The sequence below is a fragment of the Carettochelys insculpta genome, chromosome 3 (assembly GCF_033958435.1).
Source record: "Carettochelys insculpta isolate YL-2023 chromosome 3, ASM3395843v1, whole genome shotgun sequence".
Classification (NCBI taxonomy): Eukaryota; Metazoa; Chordata; order Testudines; family Carettochelyidae; genus Carettochelys; species Carettochelys insculpta.
Genome location: NC_134139.1, coordinates 55,424,506 through 55,443,710, shown reverse-complemented (window position 1 = coordinate 55,443,710; position 19,205 = coordinate 55,424,506). Strand labels below are relative to the sequence as shown.

Below are 19,205 nucleotides of genomic sequence, written 5' to 3'. Positions count from 1 at the left end.
GGCAAATGTGGAAGTGCCATGTCTTAAAATTGAATTTATTAGCCTCCAATGGTGTCCCGTATGTAACCCATAATGCCCTGCTCAGTGCTCTGCTCTGGCTGCTGCTCTCCAGTAACAGGAACAGTGTGAATTTCCAAGCGGGAGCAGTGAGCCTTTAGCTGTAGGCTCATGCTAGTATGATAGCCTGAGAAATGGCTTCTTTCTTTCTATGCTGTTACTGCTGTGAGTGCATCTACCCATTCAAATAGCCCCTGCAGAGGGAATTCATGGCTCTGTCTGTACACTTGCTATTTTTTTCTGTGCTGCCTTGGACCAGCCCCTGCACCACCATACCACAAGTCAAAAAGGCTATGCTGGGGGTTGTGCGTGCGTAACACACTGAGAAACTTCTTCGTAGCAGTTTACATTTATTTGAGAACCTCCTTCCTTCCTCCACAGGCGCCTCGCAATCTGGGTCTTTCCTGCGCTCAGCCACATCACGTGGGTAGCCCCCAACCCAACCCAATAAAAGGATGTGCCTGCCACTCTGTGCTGACCATGCTACCAGTCATATGTTTAGGGCTGCAAGGGTGGGAAAGATATTATGAGCTTTGGTGCTGCTGTGGGGAAGTCTCCCCCACAGTTAAGATACTTGGGGCTTTGCTGCTGCCATGGGGAAGTCTCCCCCAGCCATTAAGATACTGGGGGCTTTGCTGCTGCCATAGAGAAGGACCACCTCAACTGCCTCCCCCCAGCTACCGACCCTGCTCCCTTTGCCCATACTGTGCCTTGCAGCCGCTGGGAAAGAGTCTTTCGTGGCAGCTAAGAAATTCGGTGCTTTGCTGCTGATGTGTGGAAGGACTGCCTCAGCTAGCCCCTCAGCCACTGACTTCCCCCCCACACTCCCTTGGCCCATACCAGGGATTGCTACCACCAGGAAAGTCTCTCCCGGTGGCTAAGGGGCTTGCTGCTGCCAGGGAAGGACCAACCAGTTCAACTGGTCCTCCACTGAACCACCCCACTCCCCTTGGCCTATACCAGGGCTTGCTGCCACTAGGGAAAACTCTGCCCCGATGACTAAAGAGCTTGCTTCCACCGGGGAAGGACCACCTCAACTTGTCCCATCCCAGCTACTGTCTCCCACCTCTTGGTGCATACCGGGGCTTGTTGCCACAGGGGAAAAGGTCTCCCCTGGCAACCAAAGGGCTTGCTTCTGCCAGGGAAGGACCATTTCAACAGGTCCTCCTCTGAACCATACCCTCCCCCACCGCCCTTGGCCCATACCGGGGCTTGCTGCTGCCAGGGAAAAGATCTCCCCCAGTGGCTAAGGGGCTTGTTGCTGCTGCCAGGGAAAAGTTCTCCCCTGGTGGCTAAGGGGCTTGCTACCACTGGAGATGGACCACTTCCACTGGCCCCCCTCTGCACGCCCCCGTCTTCGCCCATACTGGGGCTTGCTGACACTGGAGGGAAACCAAAAATTCTTTTTTCATGCATTTTTCTAACTCTTTCTTCTCACTTTAAAAAACAGTCTGGGCCCCTCCATTATTTTCAGCGATCATATGCATGCAATGATGGGAGGTGTTACACTCGGTGGATGGTCAGTTGAGAGCACAGTTGTTGCATCCATGTGGGCAACGTAATGGCATGTGAAACCAAAAATTCTTTTTCCCTAGACTTTTCTGTCATCTTTCTTCTCACTTTACAAAACAGTTCGGGCCCATGCTTTATTGTCAGGGATCGCATGCGCTGACAGGAGGTGGGATACTCAGTGGATGACCAGTTGAGAAAACAGTCTTTGCATAGAAATCGTACAGTGCACTGGAAAGCCAAATACCCTTTCCAGTACCATCATAATGAATGGGGAAGCCAAAAATTCTTTCCTCCTACATTCTTCTATCCTCTTTCTTCTCACTTTCAAATACAGTCCTGGCCCTGGTATTACTGGGCAGTAATCCATTGGTCAGTGGATGGCCAGTTGAGAACACAGTCTTTGCACAGAAGACTTATAATGCACAGGAAAGCCAAATACTCTCCCCAACACCAATGTAGTGAAGGGGGAAACCAAAAAAAGTTTCAGAGATCACATGCATGCAACCATGGGAGGTAGGATACTCAGTGGATGGCTAGTTGAGAACACAGTCATTGCACAGAAGCCTTATAATGCACTGGAAAGCCAAATACCCTTTCAAATACCAACATAATGAACAGGGAAACCAAAAATTATGTCTTCTGACACTTTTCTATCCTCTTCTCACTTTCAGGTACAGTCCTGGCCCCATATTAATTTCAGGGATCACACAAATGTAATCATGGGAGGTGGGATACTCAGTGGATGGCCAGTTGAGAACACAGATGTTGCACGGAAGCCTTATAATGCATGTGAAAGCCAAAGATTCTCCCCATCGTCGTCATCTACAAAAACGCAGCCAACTCCTGACAAGAATTACTTTACAACCTTCTCTTAATGCAGCTGACACTGTAGCTTATTGCATCTTGACATTTGCTGCTATGGGCCAATCTTCATTGCTACAATCCTTATTTGTTACATGTGAAATCCAAAATATGGTGGAAGACCATCCTTGTGATACGCTCAAGTTGTTTAATGAGTCAATTGATGAGTCCCCACATTGTCTTAAAAACTTAAGAACAACCCTGTGTTCACTGGGCATATACAAACTTGCAAGCAATATTAGAATTAGTCAATGCTAGGCTAGAGAGCCAATGCATCTCAGGTCTCTGCCTATCCCATGTCACTTGAACCACCCAAAAAGAAACCAAGAATGTAGAAGGGGAAGTTCTGAATGGCTCCACATGTATCAGTCCAAAGATTATCATCAAGCAATCCTTTGTTTTGATGGCTTGCTTGAGAGTCAAGAACATTCACTCATTTTGGACTTTTTTTTTGAAGGTTTTAAATTTGGGCTATGCAATCCATTTTCCCATCCCTTTTCAGGGACATGTCTCCCAAACTTTTTCAGAAACAAGAACTTCTGTCTTTCCTTCACATTGCAGCTGTGGAACCAGTTCTCTCTCCGTTCAGAGGAAGGAGATTCTATTACAAATGCTTCCTGGTCCTCACAAAAGGATGGAGATTGACCCTAGATCTCACAATGATGACTTCCTTTATCAAGGTATAGAAGCTCAAGATGGTGATAATTGCAGCTAACATACCATCCTTAGATTCAGAGGATTGATTCACAGATCTCAGCCTTTGAGCCTTTATATCACAATACACTACTTTCAGGAAGTTTCTAAACTTTCTTGTTGGTCAGAACCATTTTCAATATTGGATCTTGCCATTTGGACTCTTTATCACTCCCTGGCTTTGTCTACACTTGCATTCCTCTTTCGAAAGAGGCACACAATCGAAAATGCAAATGAGGCGCAGATTTACATACCTGGCACCTCATTTGCATATTATTTTTTTCAAAATAGCTTTTTTCAAAAGAAGAAAAACAGTGCAAACGCGTCTCTTCCCTTTGTTATGGGAAGAAGGATTCTTTCGAAGATGGGGTTTACTTTCAAAAGATCTGCATCTACACCACTTTTCCTCTTGAAAGAATATGCAAATGAGGCACCAGTTATGTAAATCTGCTCCTCATTTGCATTTTCAGTTTCCCTCATTTGCATGCCTCTGTCAAAAGAGAAAGGGACAACCCCTGTGTGTTCACAGAAGTTACGGCAGTAGTTGCCACATAGCTTTGTCAATGGAGAATAGTCATCTTCCCCTTTCTTAATGGTTGGCTTCTCAAAGGACATTCATACATTGAAGTTTGAATTGCTGTAGGCGGTTATGACTCTGTTCAATATGGTTGACCTTCAGTCACAGCCAATGGGAGCAGTAGGGAAAGCATCCAGACAGTGAGTCCATGCACTACTGTTCCCCGAGCCAGGAGACGGAGAGCAGCAGCATCATACAGAGCCCCCAGCCCAACCTGCTATCACCCCAGCAGTGAGGCTCGGGGCTTTTTTCCTCCTTCCCCAACCAGGAAACCAGCATTAGTGCTCCAGCCTTGCAGAGCAGGGACACGAGGCTAGAGTGCCCGCATGGGCTCCCCACTGCAGCAATAGGAGGCAGGGGCTGAGCTTGAACTGTGGCCCACTGGCAATTCACCTGCAGACCATTAGCAGTCCGTGGACCACAGTTTTGAGAAACTCTGGTATAAACAAACTTCTTTCAATTCCAAATCTTATGCTACTTTCCCTCAACTGGTGGAAGAATTCAGTCAAGGTATGCTCAGGGGTATCATCAACTATTTCCCTTCTCTCCCACTGTCACAGTGGTTTTGGATACTTCACTAGAGACCTCAGAGAGGTAGACATCGAGCTGGACAACTGGGAAGATCTAGCAGATGACCGCAGCAGATGGAGGCAGGGGTTACACAAGGGCCTCCAGAAGGGCAAGTTGAAGATCAGACAGCTAGCAGAGGAGAAGCGAGCGCACAGAAAGCACAATAAGGACTTGCCAGACATCCACTACATCTGCAAGAGATGCAGCAAGGACTGTCACTCTCGTGTGGGTCTTTATAGTCACAATAGACGCTGTAAATGAAGTCCTCAATTGAAACTTTAAAGGGCGCGATCCATAGTCTATGCAGACGGAAGGATGCCTACTACTTCTAGAACGGGGAACTCATCTGCAAGATCATACTATCCAGGTAGCTGGATCATTCAGAACTCCATCCTTCATGCTGACTTTTTAGAGCTCATGTCCATAACTCTGCTATCACGATATAGTCAAATCCTATAAATAAGGACAGATGGAAAGGGCAATATGTGCTACATAAATTGTCATAGACATACAGCTACCAGGCAGGAAGTTGCAGTTCACATGTGAAGAAAAAGAAATATAGTTGATGACAGTACTTTTATTACAAAAAATTAGGCATAGACTGATCTTTAGGTACTTAGAAAGTTCAGGAGCGGGTAACCAGAGATTTTAGGAATCCCAGTTGGATCTGATTCTTTGATTTAGGAGCCCAAAGTGGCAGTTAGGCTCTAAAGTTCTATGGTGAATCCAGCTCTAACTACACTTGCATGCTCTGTATTACAATATCTGATGATCATTAGAAGGCAAAGTGGTTGTGTAGCTGTGTCAAAGATCCTATTATGTGTATGTGCTTACTAAAGTTAGCAGATCTAAGTTCTAGTTTTGGCTATACTAGTGTCTCATTTTATGACCATGGGCAGGCAGTTATCTATACATCAGTTTTTCCATCTGTAAAATGAAGTTCATATTTTATCTACTGTTCTGAAAATTTGAGGGGTAGCTGAGTTAATCTATCTCTGGAAAACAACGAGGAGTCCTGTTACATCTTAATAAATCAATTCATTTTTAAGGTGCCACAGGACTTCATTGTTTTTGTTTGAAAGAGTGTTGAAATCTGTTGATTAAAATCCCCATACAAGGGGTAAATATTGTTAATAATAAATCAAAATTGTCTTGAGCGAATGGAATCATATACAGGTTTTTAAATGTCTTTCATGTCTACTGCATAGCATTTATATCATCTCAGTACTCTAACTGAATCCATAAATTGGTACACAGAAAAAAATGCACCAGAAAAGTGGAAACATCTGCACGCTAGCTTTCAGAGCTACACATTTGAATGGAAGAACTGCTGCAAAAACTATCTGCTGGCCTGATAGTTATATCAATAATTGGATGCAGTGTTGTTGTAGCCATATTGGTTCAAGGAAGGAGACATAATGAGTGCAGCAGTCTTTTATAAGACCAACTTTTCTTGCTGATGAAAGGAGGTATAATGAAAAGTATTGCCTCATCTACCTTGTTTCTCTAACATCTGTGGTTAAACAGTTATTTCATTTTACATTTTTTTCTACTTAATCTACTGGATAGCAAAGAGATTCTCAAGCTTTGTGTGTATGTAAACAGTAAAAGTTATTTTTCTGCAGGTTGGCCTGGATGGAAATGGGAAAATAACGTGTGCAACCCTAGCCTGTTACTTATCAAACTGTAGTCTCTTTAGATTGTCTGTTACCCATAGTTACAGCTACACAGATTTCAGAGAGGATCTGAAAAGAGTCTACAGACAAACAGGAATGGAGGGCCAGAACACTGTTCTGCTCATCACTGATTCAGATATAGTTCAGGTAAATGATTTCTTATGTAATGTTTTTACTAAAGTTAAGAGTACAGTCTTCTCCCACCTTACGAGAGTAATCCATTCCTGAAAAACCCTCTCTTAGGGCGAATTCTCGTAAGTCAAAAATGTAATTGCCATTAATTTCAATGGCAAAAAATATTAGGTGTTCCTGAGCCCCAAAATATACATCCATTTATGCTAAAACAACACCAAATCCTATTAAATCCAGTGCAAGGGAATGGGCAGGGCAGAGCAGGACACGGGGAGGCAGCTCAGCCTGAGCACAGCTTAGGTTAAGTGGAGAGGGGGTGCTGCCAGGGGCTGGCCATGTGGGGAGCTAGGCAGGCACAGGGGGCCCCCAGCTGGCGAGCGGCGATGCCTCTCTCATGCAGGGCTGCATGGCGGAGAGGTCCTGCCGGCAGCAGCTGAGGCGGCAGTGGCGGGCAAGCCAGGCACTAAATGGGAGGGAGCGCCACAGATGGCAAGCAGCGCCCGAGGCACAGCTGTGCAGGGCAGGTGGCGGCGGCCCTCTAGCTACGTGGCGGCGGGTGAGTGGCAGCAGCAGGGCTGGGATGGGCTACACGCCCAGCATCCGCATCTCACAGAGCAGTGTTATCTACTGCTGGGACTCGGATGAGTCTACCTTCCTGCACCAGACTGCTGCCCTCTTGCAGGGCGCCGCTGCCCCCCTGCACGACCTCTTCATCAAGACCAATGCAGCCGACTCCTTCCCCTCAGTGGTTGCCTACCAGAGCCGCCAGCCTCCAAATCAGTCCTTGTAAATGCGAAGAAATGCCTCGTAAGCTGAAGTAGGGGTAATAAATGAAACTCCTCGTAAAGTTGAATTCTCATAACTCGAATGGGCGTATCTCGGGGTATGACTGTACTTCATGAATGCTTATTTTAGAGTTGTACCATTGTGCAGATACAAACATATTTTGAACAAATAAATGGAGACCATGTGCTCAAAACTGGGCTTTTTAAAAGTCTGGCTCTTCTTCCTTTTAAAATCCATAGCAAAACCCACAATGATTTGAGTGGTGCACTATCAGGGTCTGACTATTTGCTATACAGTGAGAAACCTCCATTTTCTTATGTATTCCTGTTTTACTGTTTACCATATTTCTATTGTTTATGTGAAACAAGAGACACTAATGTGAACAGGAAAAAGGAAATGAAACATCTCAAAAAAGCATACACTTTAAGTTAATTGGTGAGATACATTCACAGTTCACCTATGCTTTAAAGATCACATGCTCACAGCACCACTTAGGTTCTTCCTGACCTCCCCTCAGTCATGACAGAAATACTGCCAAGCCAAACATGAGTGAGTTGTCCTGTGACCCTGATAATGCCACTCAAATAGACCTGGTCTGGTAGCCAGGTCAAACATGAGCAGCACTGCAACTCTTTGTGCCAGGTCACATCACTGGAGTGAGGAGCTAGGTCCATGCTATGGGACAGTGTGGGTCAGACTAACTTTCCAACTCCTACCCAGCCTCATCTGCACACCAAGCAGTGACCCATACAGAATCTCCTCACAAGCTACTGGTTTGCAATTTACTGTTTGGGAAACTCACCTTTATTAAAACCACAGACACAAAATTACAGATAAACAGAAAAGTTATAGTATCGGTAATATTTTTACCACTGTGACAAACCTTCAGCCCTAAACATTCTTAAAATTAATGTATTAGTTTTATAAGAAAATAAGTAACAAATTTTGCAGAGATTACTAATTACTGTTCTTTACCCCAGGATTCTTTTTTAGAGGATTTGAGCTGCATTCTGAATTCTGGAGAAATGCATGATTTGTTTGATAAGGAGGAGTTGGAAAGTATTATCATGAAGCTTACTGCTGTTGCAGAAAAGGCTAACTATTCTAATAGCAGAGAAGCTATTCTTTCATTCTTCCTGCAGGTAATATTTCAAACTCATTAATTTTAGAGGATCTGAAACTTTTTTAAATCAAAATGTCAAAGGGCTATATCATTTTCTGGTTAAACAATAATTTTGTCATTTTCATCAAGAGTAGGTAGCTGTATCCTAGACTATTTCAAAAATGCCCAAGTCTAAAGTTACTAAGGTACTTAAATCATTTTTGAAAATGAAATTTAGTCACTTAGACATTTTGAAAAATTTCCAACATGTTTATATTATTACATATAATTTGAAATGCTGGTCATTTTAAAATGTATATGTTGTATCATATTTTACCTTTGGCATCTGTGATGCTTACTAGAGTAATTTATTAGCTGTAATGTTTTTTCTTCTTCATAAAAAGATGGTAAGTACAGATGGTATGTGTGACATTCCCCATGGTGCAGTCAAACATGCTGGACTGCTATGTCCCCTTAGCTTTCCAAGCTAGCATTTTTTTTACACTGCTTTAACGGTATGCAGCAATCCTCCTGGCTTTGCATACTCGCAACCACAAGCATATAAAGTGACTCCCAGATGAATACATGATTGCTATGCCTCGTCATTCATGAACTATATATATAGTATATAAAAATATGGTCACACCTGTATAAACCCACTCACAGCATCGTGCCCCAGAAGTATGATTTATACTGCTCAAGAATCTTCTGCACAATACAAGATCATAGACAGTCCAACATTTCAACAGTGGGTAATGTTCATGGTCCAGGTTTGTTGACTGAATTAGGCATTCTCAGGCACTTCAGCCAAGGTGGATTGATATAAATTAAGGTTAAATCACCAAAAAAAATCATTCATTTAAATCAAGTCACCAAAAAAGTTGAGTGACTGTGCTTAGAACACACTTAATTTTGGAGTAAGCCCATGAACTCATGGGCGTATCTATTTTTTGAGAAAGAAGAATGGGGTTCCCTTGGAAAACTGAGTCATGCTAAGTAAAATAGGAAATAGACTTATGGTGTCACCATTATGGTCTGAGGCCATGATGTTCCAAAATAACAAAAAATGATGCTCAGGGGCAACCAGCAACTCTAGATTTCTCTTATTGCAGCTTTCTGTTTTATATACTTGAGTGATAGATTCTAAACCTAGTTAACTAGTTAAACAAGCCGTAAAGATTAGCTAAACTAAGCTATGCTTTTATCTCTAGCAACATTCAACACAGCAAACAGCTTGGGAATTTACATGTCAAATCACATTTATACTAAAAGGCCTAGAAAGAGTCTTGAAGAATGATGCACTGCAAAGTCACTTAAAGTTATTAACGAGTTGATCCACTCAACCATATCAACACCTTCATCCACATATTTTAATCCCAGTAGGCAGTTTTAACTATGATGTTTCATTCTTGCAACTAAGCCCTGCATCATCTACTTGCACTTGTCATGTTTTCCCTTTTTCACCCAGGAAATTAATTTATTCAAAATATTCCACAATAGGATCTCTCTTACACCCAGAAGTCATGACCATTTTTCTGTGACAAAAGTGTGGGGCAATATAGAAAGCCATGTGCATGCTGAATTATGTCTTCCCTTTTCTTTCTAGTCCATTCTACTGTTTCTTTCTGTGCTGTCTCTGTCTTTAAAACAATATTTTAATTCACTCTGCTATGCGCAGACAAGGTCCAACACCACATAAGCAGAGAACAAAAACAATCCTGTCCATCTTATGTCTTTCTGTGCACATGTTATTTTCTACTGTGTTTTTATAGTCTTAAATGCATGACTAAAAATTATTAGTAACAAATAGGTAGCCGTGTTAGTCTGTACTCCAACAGAACAAAGCAGTAAATTTTTACATTGTTGATTGTGTATTAGTGCAGTATTGCCACTTATTATACAAGTGAAAAGTGATAATTTTAACATAATTTTTAATAAAATAAATTCCAGCTAGCAAACTTATTTGGAAAAAGAGACGTGATTCTAATTAAACATATCAAAATTAACCTTTTATTTCAGAGAGTGCATAGCAACCTTCATGTCGTTTTGGCAACAAGTCCTGCAGGAGTTAACTTCCGTCAACTTTGTCGGACATATACTTCCATTGTTAATTGCTCTACTGTTGACTGGTATAACAACTGGCCTCAAGAAGCTCTCCTTCATGTTGCAAAAAGCTACTTTAGCCAGGAGGACATCTGTGATGACAGTGAGGTAATGTGATGATAAGATTTACCTTATCTATTTTTTTCAACTTGCAGTTAACCTTTGTTAATTTTTTGTTTATTTGGTAACAGATTCAGATCTGGCTTAAGTGAATACAATCAATGTAGAAATTGCAGAGCCAAATTCAACAGAGCTTTAATTGGTAGTGTAGGTCTCGCCCTGATTCTTGCATTTGTTACATGAGTGTAAATCGAGAATAACTTTTTTTGATTCCAATATGGTTATAGTGGTCTAAAACCAATATAACTGAGAAAAGAATCAGACCCATACAAAATATCTCGTAATATTGTTAAAACACCAATTTGATATAAAGTCAATGGACATTACTATTTGATATTATATGCCAAGGTGTAAAAACAGGGTGCAGTAGAGCAAATGTCTGGGTGATTACAAAATAAAATTATTGCTAGATTGCAAAAATGGTTAAAATTATTTCTCCCACTTCCATGGTGATGTACAATTTTTGACTTGGCTCATGGTGAATTTTACAAAAGCTGTTTTACTATAGAAAGCCACTTTTCACTGAACAAAAATTTAACCAAGCTACAATTGATGTGAAGTGACCTTTCATTTGTTGCAGACCATGACTGGGAAAATTTTGCCGTTCTCAGTGTATATATGTACATATTTTCTCAGCCCGGTTTGTCAAACATCATGGGTTAGAGCCTTCCCTCAATGGTGCAAATTTATTGGCTTAATTTTTACCATTATAAATGAAGAAACAGTTTAACCATTTGCGTTGTTCAGTGTCCTCATCTATAATAAAACTGTACAGAATTTCACTTTGCAACAAGAGCAGCAATCTTTATTTAAATATCCTTTGCATATTCCCGCTCATGGCGAATGCCAACCAGTTTTCCCTGCCCGCCAACATCGCTGGAGAACCCTTTGTCCACAGAGGGCGGGCCTGGGAGCACTCCAGTCTGGCCAGGGCAGCTCCCATTCATGGCAGACCTTGGTACACCTGGGGCAGGGATGCATCCTCTATCCGTGACCTCCCTAGCCACCTCTCCTCCACTCCCCCATTTAATCAATTAACCAGGTAAAACTAACATTTAACTGGTTAATTAATTAAACAGGATTTTACTTCCCTGCTGTGCACTAAGGCATGTGCATGTGTGCACCATCCGTAGAAACACATGCTTCCAGTGTGGGTGCTCCGTTAATCTGCTGGGTGGAACCTGAATCTCTTCTGGGTGGCCACGCAAGTGCTCAGTTACAGGGAACACTGATACCAACTGGCACAGTGTAAATGGTGGGACCTTCTTATGGCAGTGTCTCTTGAGGGTTTGTCTGCACTGCAATCCAAGGTGTGAGAGCAGCATGGATAAACCTGCCCTGGCTTTACCAGTATTTACCAATGCTACTGTGGCTAAAAGTATCAGTGTAGATACAGTGGCAAAATGTATAAGCACACAGTCTGTTCTGGTACAGCTATGGTCTGAAGAAGTGGGTCTGCCTATGAAAGCTCACCTAATAAATTATTTTGCTAGTCTTTAAAGTGCTACTTGACTGCTTTTTGTTTTGATAGGGAATCCTAGGTGTGTGTTTTGTGGCAAGCCCACATTGTAGCCCATACTGCTATTTTTAGCTGTGCTGGTGCTGTAAATTTAGTGCAGGTATCTATCCATGCTGCAGTGACACCTCAGATTGCAGTATAATCATAGGTTTAGAATGCTTATGCTTTCCTCCAACCCTCTCTCCTTCACTTTTCCAAACATCAAGGAGGCAAGCCTGTAGAAAAATAAGTAAAGGGAGAAATCTGTGGCCAGCAGAGTTAAAGACAGGAGGAGATTTTTACGTGTTATGAACAAAAGGAATCCTGGTAATAGTATTGGTCCATTACTAGAAGGAAATGGTAGAATTATTACTAATAATGCAGAAAAAGGTAGGAGTATTCAGTAAATATTTCTGTTCTATTTTTGGGGAAAATGTAATTGTAAATGAGGAATCATCTTTGAGTAGGTGGTATATTTCCAGAGGAGTCCCTCAGAGGGCTGTTTGACCTGGAAAAAACATAAGAACATCTCTGACAAAATTTGGTTGGTGCAAAAATAAATAACTGAGTAATACATTCCCTATCAGTTAGCCAGAGAAGAATTACCGCTCTCTCCTACTTAAATGGATCATCACAGAGACTTATTATTCCCTGGTGACTAACTTTCATTCCAAGGCTGGCAGTGATTACTTTTCAATATATGGATAAATTATTCTTTAAATACTACTGGTGTGCACATCTCACAATGATTAGGGATATTAATACATTACAAGTATTTGGTGGAAACCTTACACGTTGCCATATATGGCCAAGTACCATGAAAGTAGTGCATTTGGTGTAGTGAGTTTGTCAGATCAGAGGCAGGAATTGTATGTATACTACAATGAACCCAGGTCCACCAACAGGGCCAGGGAAGGGAAGAAGGCAGTTGCCCTGGAATCTGGTGATTCAAAAGGGCCCAGGGCTCCTAGCCACTTCTGCCTCTGTTGCAGCAGTGGTGATAGCTTAAGCCCCAGGCCCCTTAAATTGCCACCAAAGCAACACAAGTGAGCTCCGTGAAGCACTGAAAGGCTGGGGTTGTGAGTGCAGCATGTTCCAGGAAGCACTGAGGGCTGACTGCTCTAGTTCTACTCCTTCTGCCTGAGGCCCTGGCACATACAGGAGTGCAGAGCCGGCCTCCCCACTCACTTGCCCAAGAGCCTGGCAAGTTTGTCTGCCCCCCTGAATGAACTATTTGTCAGTTGGTAACAATGGGCTTGTGCATCACATTTCCCTATACTTCATTCTTAAATAAGAGTCAGAGAGAAATACTTTAGCTTGCTGTCTTAATAGGGTGTGCAAAGTGATTTTGTACATCTGCCAATCTTTTTATTTCTTATTCTGAAAAACACACAGATCACATTGTTCTCAGTGGGTTAAACAGTGTATGGGAAAATGTTAAAAATAACATCCATTCCTCCCCCAATGAGGTTATATTGTCATTGGGTATCTCTTGATTCCAGGATGATGTCTTCCAAGGGAAAAGTCATTGGTGAGATATAAGATTTCAGAGGACTCCAATTTGTATTTTATATGTTTTTTCCATGTATGAGACAGGTGGTTGCTTCAAAAGAGCACAATAGCTGGCTGGGATGTTGTACTCTTTCCTTCCTCCTCTGCCATGGGCTGAGGCTTGAAGTATGATACAACAACACTGCATTCTCTTGCCAGCTAAACTCTAACTCAGGGGTCATCTATTTTGATTGGCACACAGAACAGGAGCTCAGCCCTGGCCCATCCTCCACCCATGAAGTGGGTGTGCAGAGATCTGCAGGAACTGCTCTACTTCCTCAGGTGCACACCGCAGCGCTGCTGTGGAAAGATGGGGACACGCAAGCCCAACCTGTGAGCCAGCCAGTGAAGGGGCAGAATGGGCCAGGTCAGGCTGCAGATGCAGGACAGCATGGAGCTTTTAGGAGTGTGGGGCTAGGCCCTTCGAGCCGAATGCGGGGCAGAGGTGGAGATGCTCCCCCTGCTGCATGTGCCCCCTTTCCCTGCCATCTGCCTTCCTCTCCTCTTGGGAAGGGGACTGACCCCTCTTCCCTCACTTTGCTAACTGCCACCTCTCCTCCAGGGACACGGACTGAGCCTCTGTAGCCCCTTATGCCAGACATCTGCACCCCCAGGGACAAGGGTTGAGCCTTTCTGTCCCCCTCCCACTATCCATCTGCCCCCTCCCTGGGAAAGGGATTGAGCCCATCTACCCTGGGGGGGCAAGTATTTTTAATCCATCTACCCCCACCTCTGCCTACAAACTGGGATGGGGGCCAAGCCCTTTTGCTTTCCATTTCTGCATTGTCTTGCTACCTCCACAGTCATTGCCACCATCCTTTGGGCAGGGGGTTAATTCCAACAAAGATTTTGGAGGTCCTGCTTCTACAGGGCTGCCCAGTTCCTCACCCTTACCTTGCTTGCCCCCAGCACATGCCAGCCCCACTTCTGCATGCCAGGGATCTCCCTCCTGCCACCAGCTACAGCTAACAACAAAGCTCTGCATTTTAATTTATTTTTTAATGAAGTTGTTGTAAGTAGGACGAGTAGAGACTTTAAAAAGAATCCCTGGCACTTGGGAAGCTATGTAAAGGTCAAAAGGTCAAATTTTGGTACTCCAGCTTGGAAAGGTTTTTTCTGGATAGAAGGCACCGTTTAGTACTGCAGGAACAGCCGGCTGTTAAAAACAAGGAAGAGAACTGGAAGCATGTTACCTCCAGGAGAAGAAAACCAATTCAGGTCTCTCCAATTCCAGTGGAGTTAAGCAACTGCTTTCAGCCTCTCTGCACAGGTGATATGGTGGAGATAGCTGAGGCAGATACCTCACAGGGAATGGATCAGAAGAAGACCGCACTGATTAAGGCATGGTATGCACAATCCTAGGGATATGGGTTCTACAGCCACCACCCCTAAGAGAAGAAGATGGGTGGTGGTGGTTGGGGACTCCTTCCTAAGAGTCTAAGAAGGACGGAGTCATCCATCTGCCATCCAGACCTAGAATCCTGGCAATTTCTAGCTGGGAGCTAGAATTTGGGATGTTACAGAATCTCTTCCACAAATTATCAAACGTGCAGTCTATTACCCCTTCCTACTTCTCCATGTAGGAACTAATGATAAAGCCAAGAGTGACCTTGATAAGATCACTGCGGATTACATAACCCTAGGAAGAAAGATCAAGGAATATGGAGCAGAAGTGGTGTTCTTGTCTATTCTCACTGTGAAAGGAAGAGGTCCAGTTAGGGATTATTGAATTGCCAAGGTAAATGCATGGTTGCACAGGTGGTGTTGCAGAGAAGGATTTGGTTTCTTTGACCATGGGATTTTGTTTTGTGAACAAGGTTTGCTAGGAAGAGATGGGATCCACCTAACGAAGAGAGTAAACAGCATCTTTGCAGGCAGGCTTGCAAACCTAGTGAGGAGGGCTTTAAAAACTAGGTTCATTAGGGGATGGTGACACAAGCCTTGAGGTAAGCGCGGAAGAAGTAGGCAACAAGAAAGTGGGATTCCTGGGTGAAGAAGAGAAAGTGGACCAGTCAGCCACTTCTCTAAGGTGCTTGTACACAAATGCAAGAAGCCTGGGAAACGAACAGGGAAGGATTAGAGGCCCTGGCACAGTCAAAGAAGTATAAGGTGGGTGGAATAATAGACTTGGTGGGGTGATTTGCATCACTGGAGCACGGTCAAGGAAGGGTATGAACTGTTTAGGAAGGACAGGCAGGGGAGAAAAGGAGGAGGAGTTGTGCTCTATGTGAGGGAGCAGTATGATTGCTTAGAGCTCCAGTATCAGGAGGGAGAAAACCTAGATGAGTGTCTTTGGGTTAACCTTAGAGGTGGAACCAACAGAGGGGATGTTGTAGCTGGTGTCTGCTATAAACCACTAGATCAGGGAGATCAGGTAGATGAGGATTTCTTCAGACAGCTAAGAAATGCTTCCAAATCACAGGCTCTGGTTGTCATGGGAGACTTTAATCATCCAGACATTTGTTGGGAGATCAATACAGCAGCACAGAGACAATGCAGGAAGTTTTTGGAGAATGTTGGGGATAACTTCCTGTTACAAGTGCTGAAGGAACTGACCAGGGGCCATACGCAACTTGACCTGCTGCTCACTAACAAGGAAGAACTAGTAGGAGAAATAGAAGTGGGTGGCAACCTGGGCTTCAGCGATCATAAAATGGTAGATTTCAGGATCCTGACAAAAGGAAGAAAGGTGAGCAGTTAAATATAGACCCTTGATTTCAAAAGAGCAGACTTCAACTCTCTGAGAGAACTGATGGGCAGGATCCCTTGAGAAATGAAGATGAAGGGGGAAAAAGTTCAGGAAAACTGGGAGTATTTTAAAGAAGTCTTACTTAAGGCACAGGAGCAAATCATCCTGCTGCATAGTAAGAAATGCAAGTATGGAACGTGTCCAGCTTGGCTTAACAGGGAAATCCTTCGTCAGTTTAAACTCAAAAAGGATGCGTATAAGAAGTGGAAATGTGGACAGTTGACTAAGGAGGAGTGTAAATATATGGCTGGAGAATGCCAGGCAATAATCAGAAAAGCAAAAGCACAATTGGACCTTCAGCTGGCAATGGATGTGAAGGGTAACAAGAAGAGTTTTTACAGGCATGTTAACAATAAGAAGGTTATCAGGGAAGGTGTTGGGCCATTACTGGATGAGAGAGGTAACCTAGTGATAGATGATGTAGGAAAAGCTATCTGGTGGTAGAAAGAAGGGGCTTTCGAAGACTGGGGGGTCCTTTTGAAAGGTCCCCATCTCCACAGGCGGTGCACGATTCGTAAGTTGCACTTTCGAATAGCCATGGCTGCCTTTATGCTAATGAGGCACTGCATATTCATGGAAGTGCCTCATTAACATCTTGTGAACTCGTTCATTAACATGCCCCTTCCAAAAGGAAGGGGCTCGTGTAGACACAGCTTCACAGAACACTGTTCCCTGAATATGCAGTGTAGATCAGGCACTCAGTGTGTTGGGGCACTACTTCATTGTCTTTTCAGTTCAAACTCCACATCCCACCAACCATTCATGGGGTACTTCTTTACAAATTATCCTGTAAGTGGGAATATTCAGAAGACTCTTCAAGGAAAAACAGGTGTTTAGTAATCTGTATCTCAAGTTCTTTGGGCTAGACTGTGCATGTGCGTATTCCATGCCTACCTTCTTATTGTCTTTGGAGTCTTAGTAAAAACGTAACCTCTTAAAGTGATAGAAGGAGTTGAGGTGGCAGAGGGTGTCATGCCCCCTTTATAGTTTCACCCTTTGAATATTCAGGTATGCTGCAGAAAGGGGTAGGAACAGTGCAAGGAGGAGTGCATGATCACTCAAAGAGGCATTGCTAACAAGATTTCATTTTCTGAGTTCCCCTGAAAGGGGATATTTAAAATCTATCTTGAAAATTTCTAGTTACAGGTACATAACCTTAATTTTCTATTAAATTGGCATGCCAGTATATGAAGAATCTTTAAGTTATTTTCTGTGCACTTAACAGTGTTACATGAAACAAAATCTAAACAAAATTAGTACCTTAAAAAATACGAAGATTTTGCTGTTTCATGCTTTTTTAAAATCATGTTGTCTTCCAGAACTTATCAAACATGGTTGCCCAGGTATGTGTTGAAATCCACAGAAGTGCCTCTGCCACAACTGAGAAATATTTGAAGGAAACTAAAAGGCACTACTACATCACTCCTAATAGCTATTTGCAGTTCATTGGTACCTTTTCAAGTATTTTACAGAGGACAAAAAAGAAAAGTTTGTCTAAAAGGTGAGAAATTAATAAAGTTTTCCCATTATGCTTTGCTGCACAATACAGCCACATGAAATATCCTATTTCAAAGGAGCAAAATAAAAAAACTAAACATAATGGAACAGATTTTCATTGTTGGACTCTTAAAACATACCTGAAAATCTATGAGCAATTATGTGCTAGGTTTTGTACAATAGAATACAGATGAATAAGAGAACTTGCATGCATAATTACCTATTTATCATGCATAATTTTCAGCCATTACTTGATCTTATGTATATCAATCCCAACACCAACATATGCTAACTTATGTTTAACTTAATCTTCACACTGTCTATATATTAACACATGTTTACAAATGTTAAAAACCACCCAGAGTGCATTTGTTATACAGGAGGCACCCAGGCACATAGAAGTTTTTGTGAATTATATTTTCCTGGATAAACTAATCTTTCCTGTGGGCAACAAGACTGTGTCTATTCTGTAACACCCTCTTTACAGTTGAGATCCCATAGTAACTCTGCCAGATCTGATTCTTCATTGGACACAGTAAATCAGCTCACCTCTGGAGACATTACCTAGACTATCTATCCATCCTATGTATACATATTTGAGCTGTTTTGGCCTTTTGTGGGTCTTCGGTGGAGGGGACATTGTAGCAATGTTCCGCCCTCTACTCCTACCATCAGATTTTCCCACAACAGACACAAGTATATATCATGGAATGAAACAGGGCTGTTATCATTACTGATAGATAAAGTATATAACTAGATAATTCACATTAAAATTTTATTGTAGGGCTTGTTTTTACAATGGTCTGACCAAACTCCTTGAAGCAACATCACTGGTTGCAGAAATGCAAGAAGAGTTGCTTGCCCTTGGCCCTCAGATAGAGCAAAAATCAAAGGTATGTCTTAATTACTTTATGCAGTGGCTTTAAAAATCTTCTGTAACCTCCCATTCCACCTTCTCCTGTCCCCAAAATTCAGAACCTAAAACTTATTTGTTATATCAGCCCTTTTCCACAGCATTGCCAGTGAGTTACAATTATACTCTTTTTCCTTGAACACCTACACGGCTCACAGGTGATTTAGACACATTAAAAACAAGTCACTTTCCTGATTCACTCATGAGGGGAAAAAACGCAATCAGTTTTTGGAAAGTTTCAGTTTTTTTCACTATTCAGTCATCTGAATAAGCACATTTGAAATTCAGCAATCAAAATGTTTTGTAAAGGAAAATTTTTTCTCCTCTGCCTTCCTCTTCCCTGCCCCCACCCCGTCTCCCCACCTTCGTTAGGAGATAGAAGAACTCGTGGAAAAACTTCATAAAGACTCACTAGTAGTGGAGCAGGTTCGAACCCTTGTTAGACAGGATGAAGAAGTCATGGCAGAGGAAACAAAAGTTGTAGAAGAATATGCTCAGGTACTAACTCTCTCATGGTCTCTTACAGATCATGGTTTCTGTTGGCTTAGTTTTGCATAGCATTAGAAATACAATGGCAAAGAACATCCTTGCAAGATCCAGTTTTATTTATGGTATTAAGAAGTAGTTTCAACAAGTGCAGAAATTTGCCTCCAGCATAGATACTGGTTTGTAGGGAATTTTCACCATATTGTAAAATTGGAAGTAGGAAAAATGTTACATCTCTGTTTTCATGTTTTCAGTTGTGATTCTGATTAAAAAAGCAACTATCTGTAAAATCACCTTAGTACTTAATACATTATTTTTCTGT

General features: G+C 42.5%; 1 protein-coding gene across 1 annotated transcript in view; it reads left to right on the top strand.

Annotated features, from left to right (window-relative positions):
• Positions 1 to 19,205, top strand: part of DNAH14 (dynein axonemal heavy chain 14) — a gene marked incomplete at its 5' end in the record, with an annotated part of 447,359 nt that overhangs the window by 305,966 nt on the left and 122,188 nt on the right. Inside the window, 6 exons of the mRNA XM_074988409.1 lie at positions 5,896 to 6,093; positions 7,845 to 8,006; positions 9,986 to 10,177; positions 17,307 to 17,488; positions 18,269 to 18,377; positions 18,770 to 18,895. Coding sequence (XP_074844510.1) covers positions 5,896 to 6,093; positions 7,845 to 8,006; positions 9,986 to 10,177; positions 17,307 to 17,488; positions 18,269 to 18,377; positions 18,770 to 18,895 — 969 coding nt within the window. The remainder of the gene's footprint in view (positions 1 to 5,895; positions 6,094 to 7,844; positions 8,007 to 9,985; positions 10,178 to 17,306; positions 17,489 to 18,268; positions 18,378 to 18,769; positions 18,896 to 19,205) is intronic.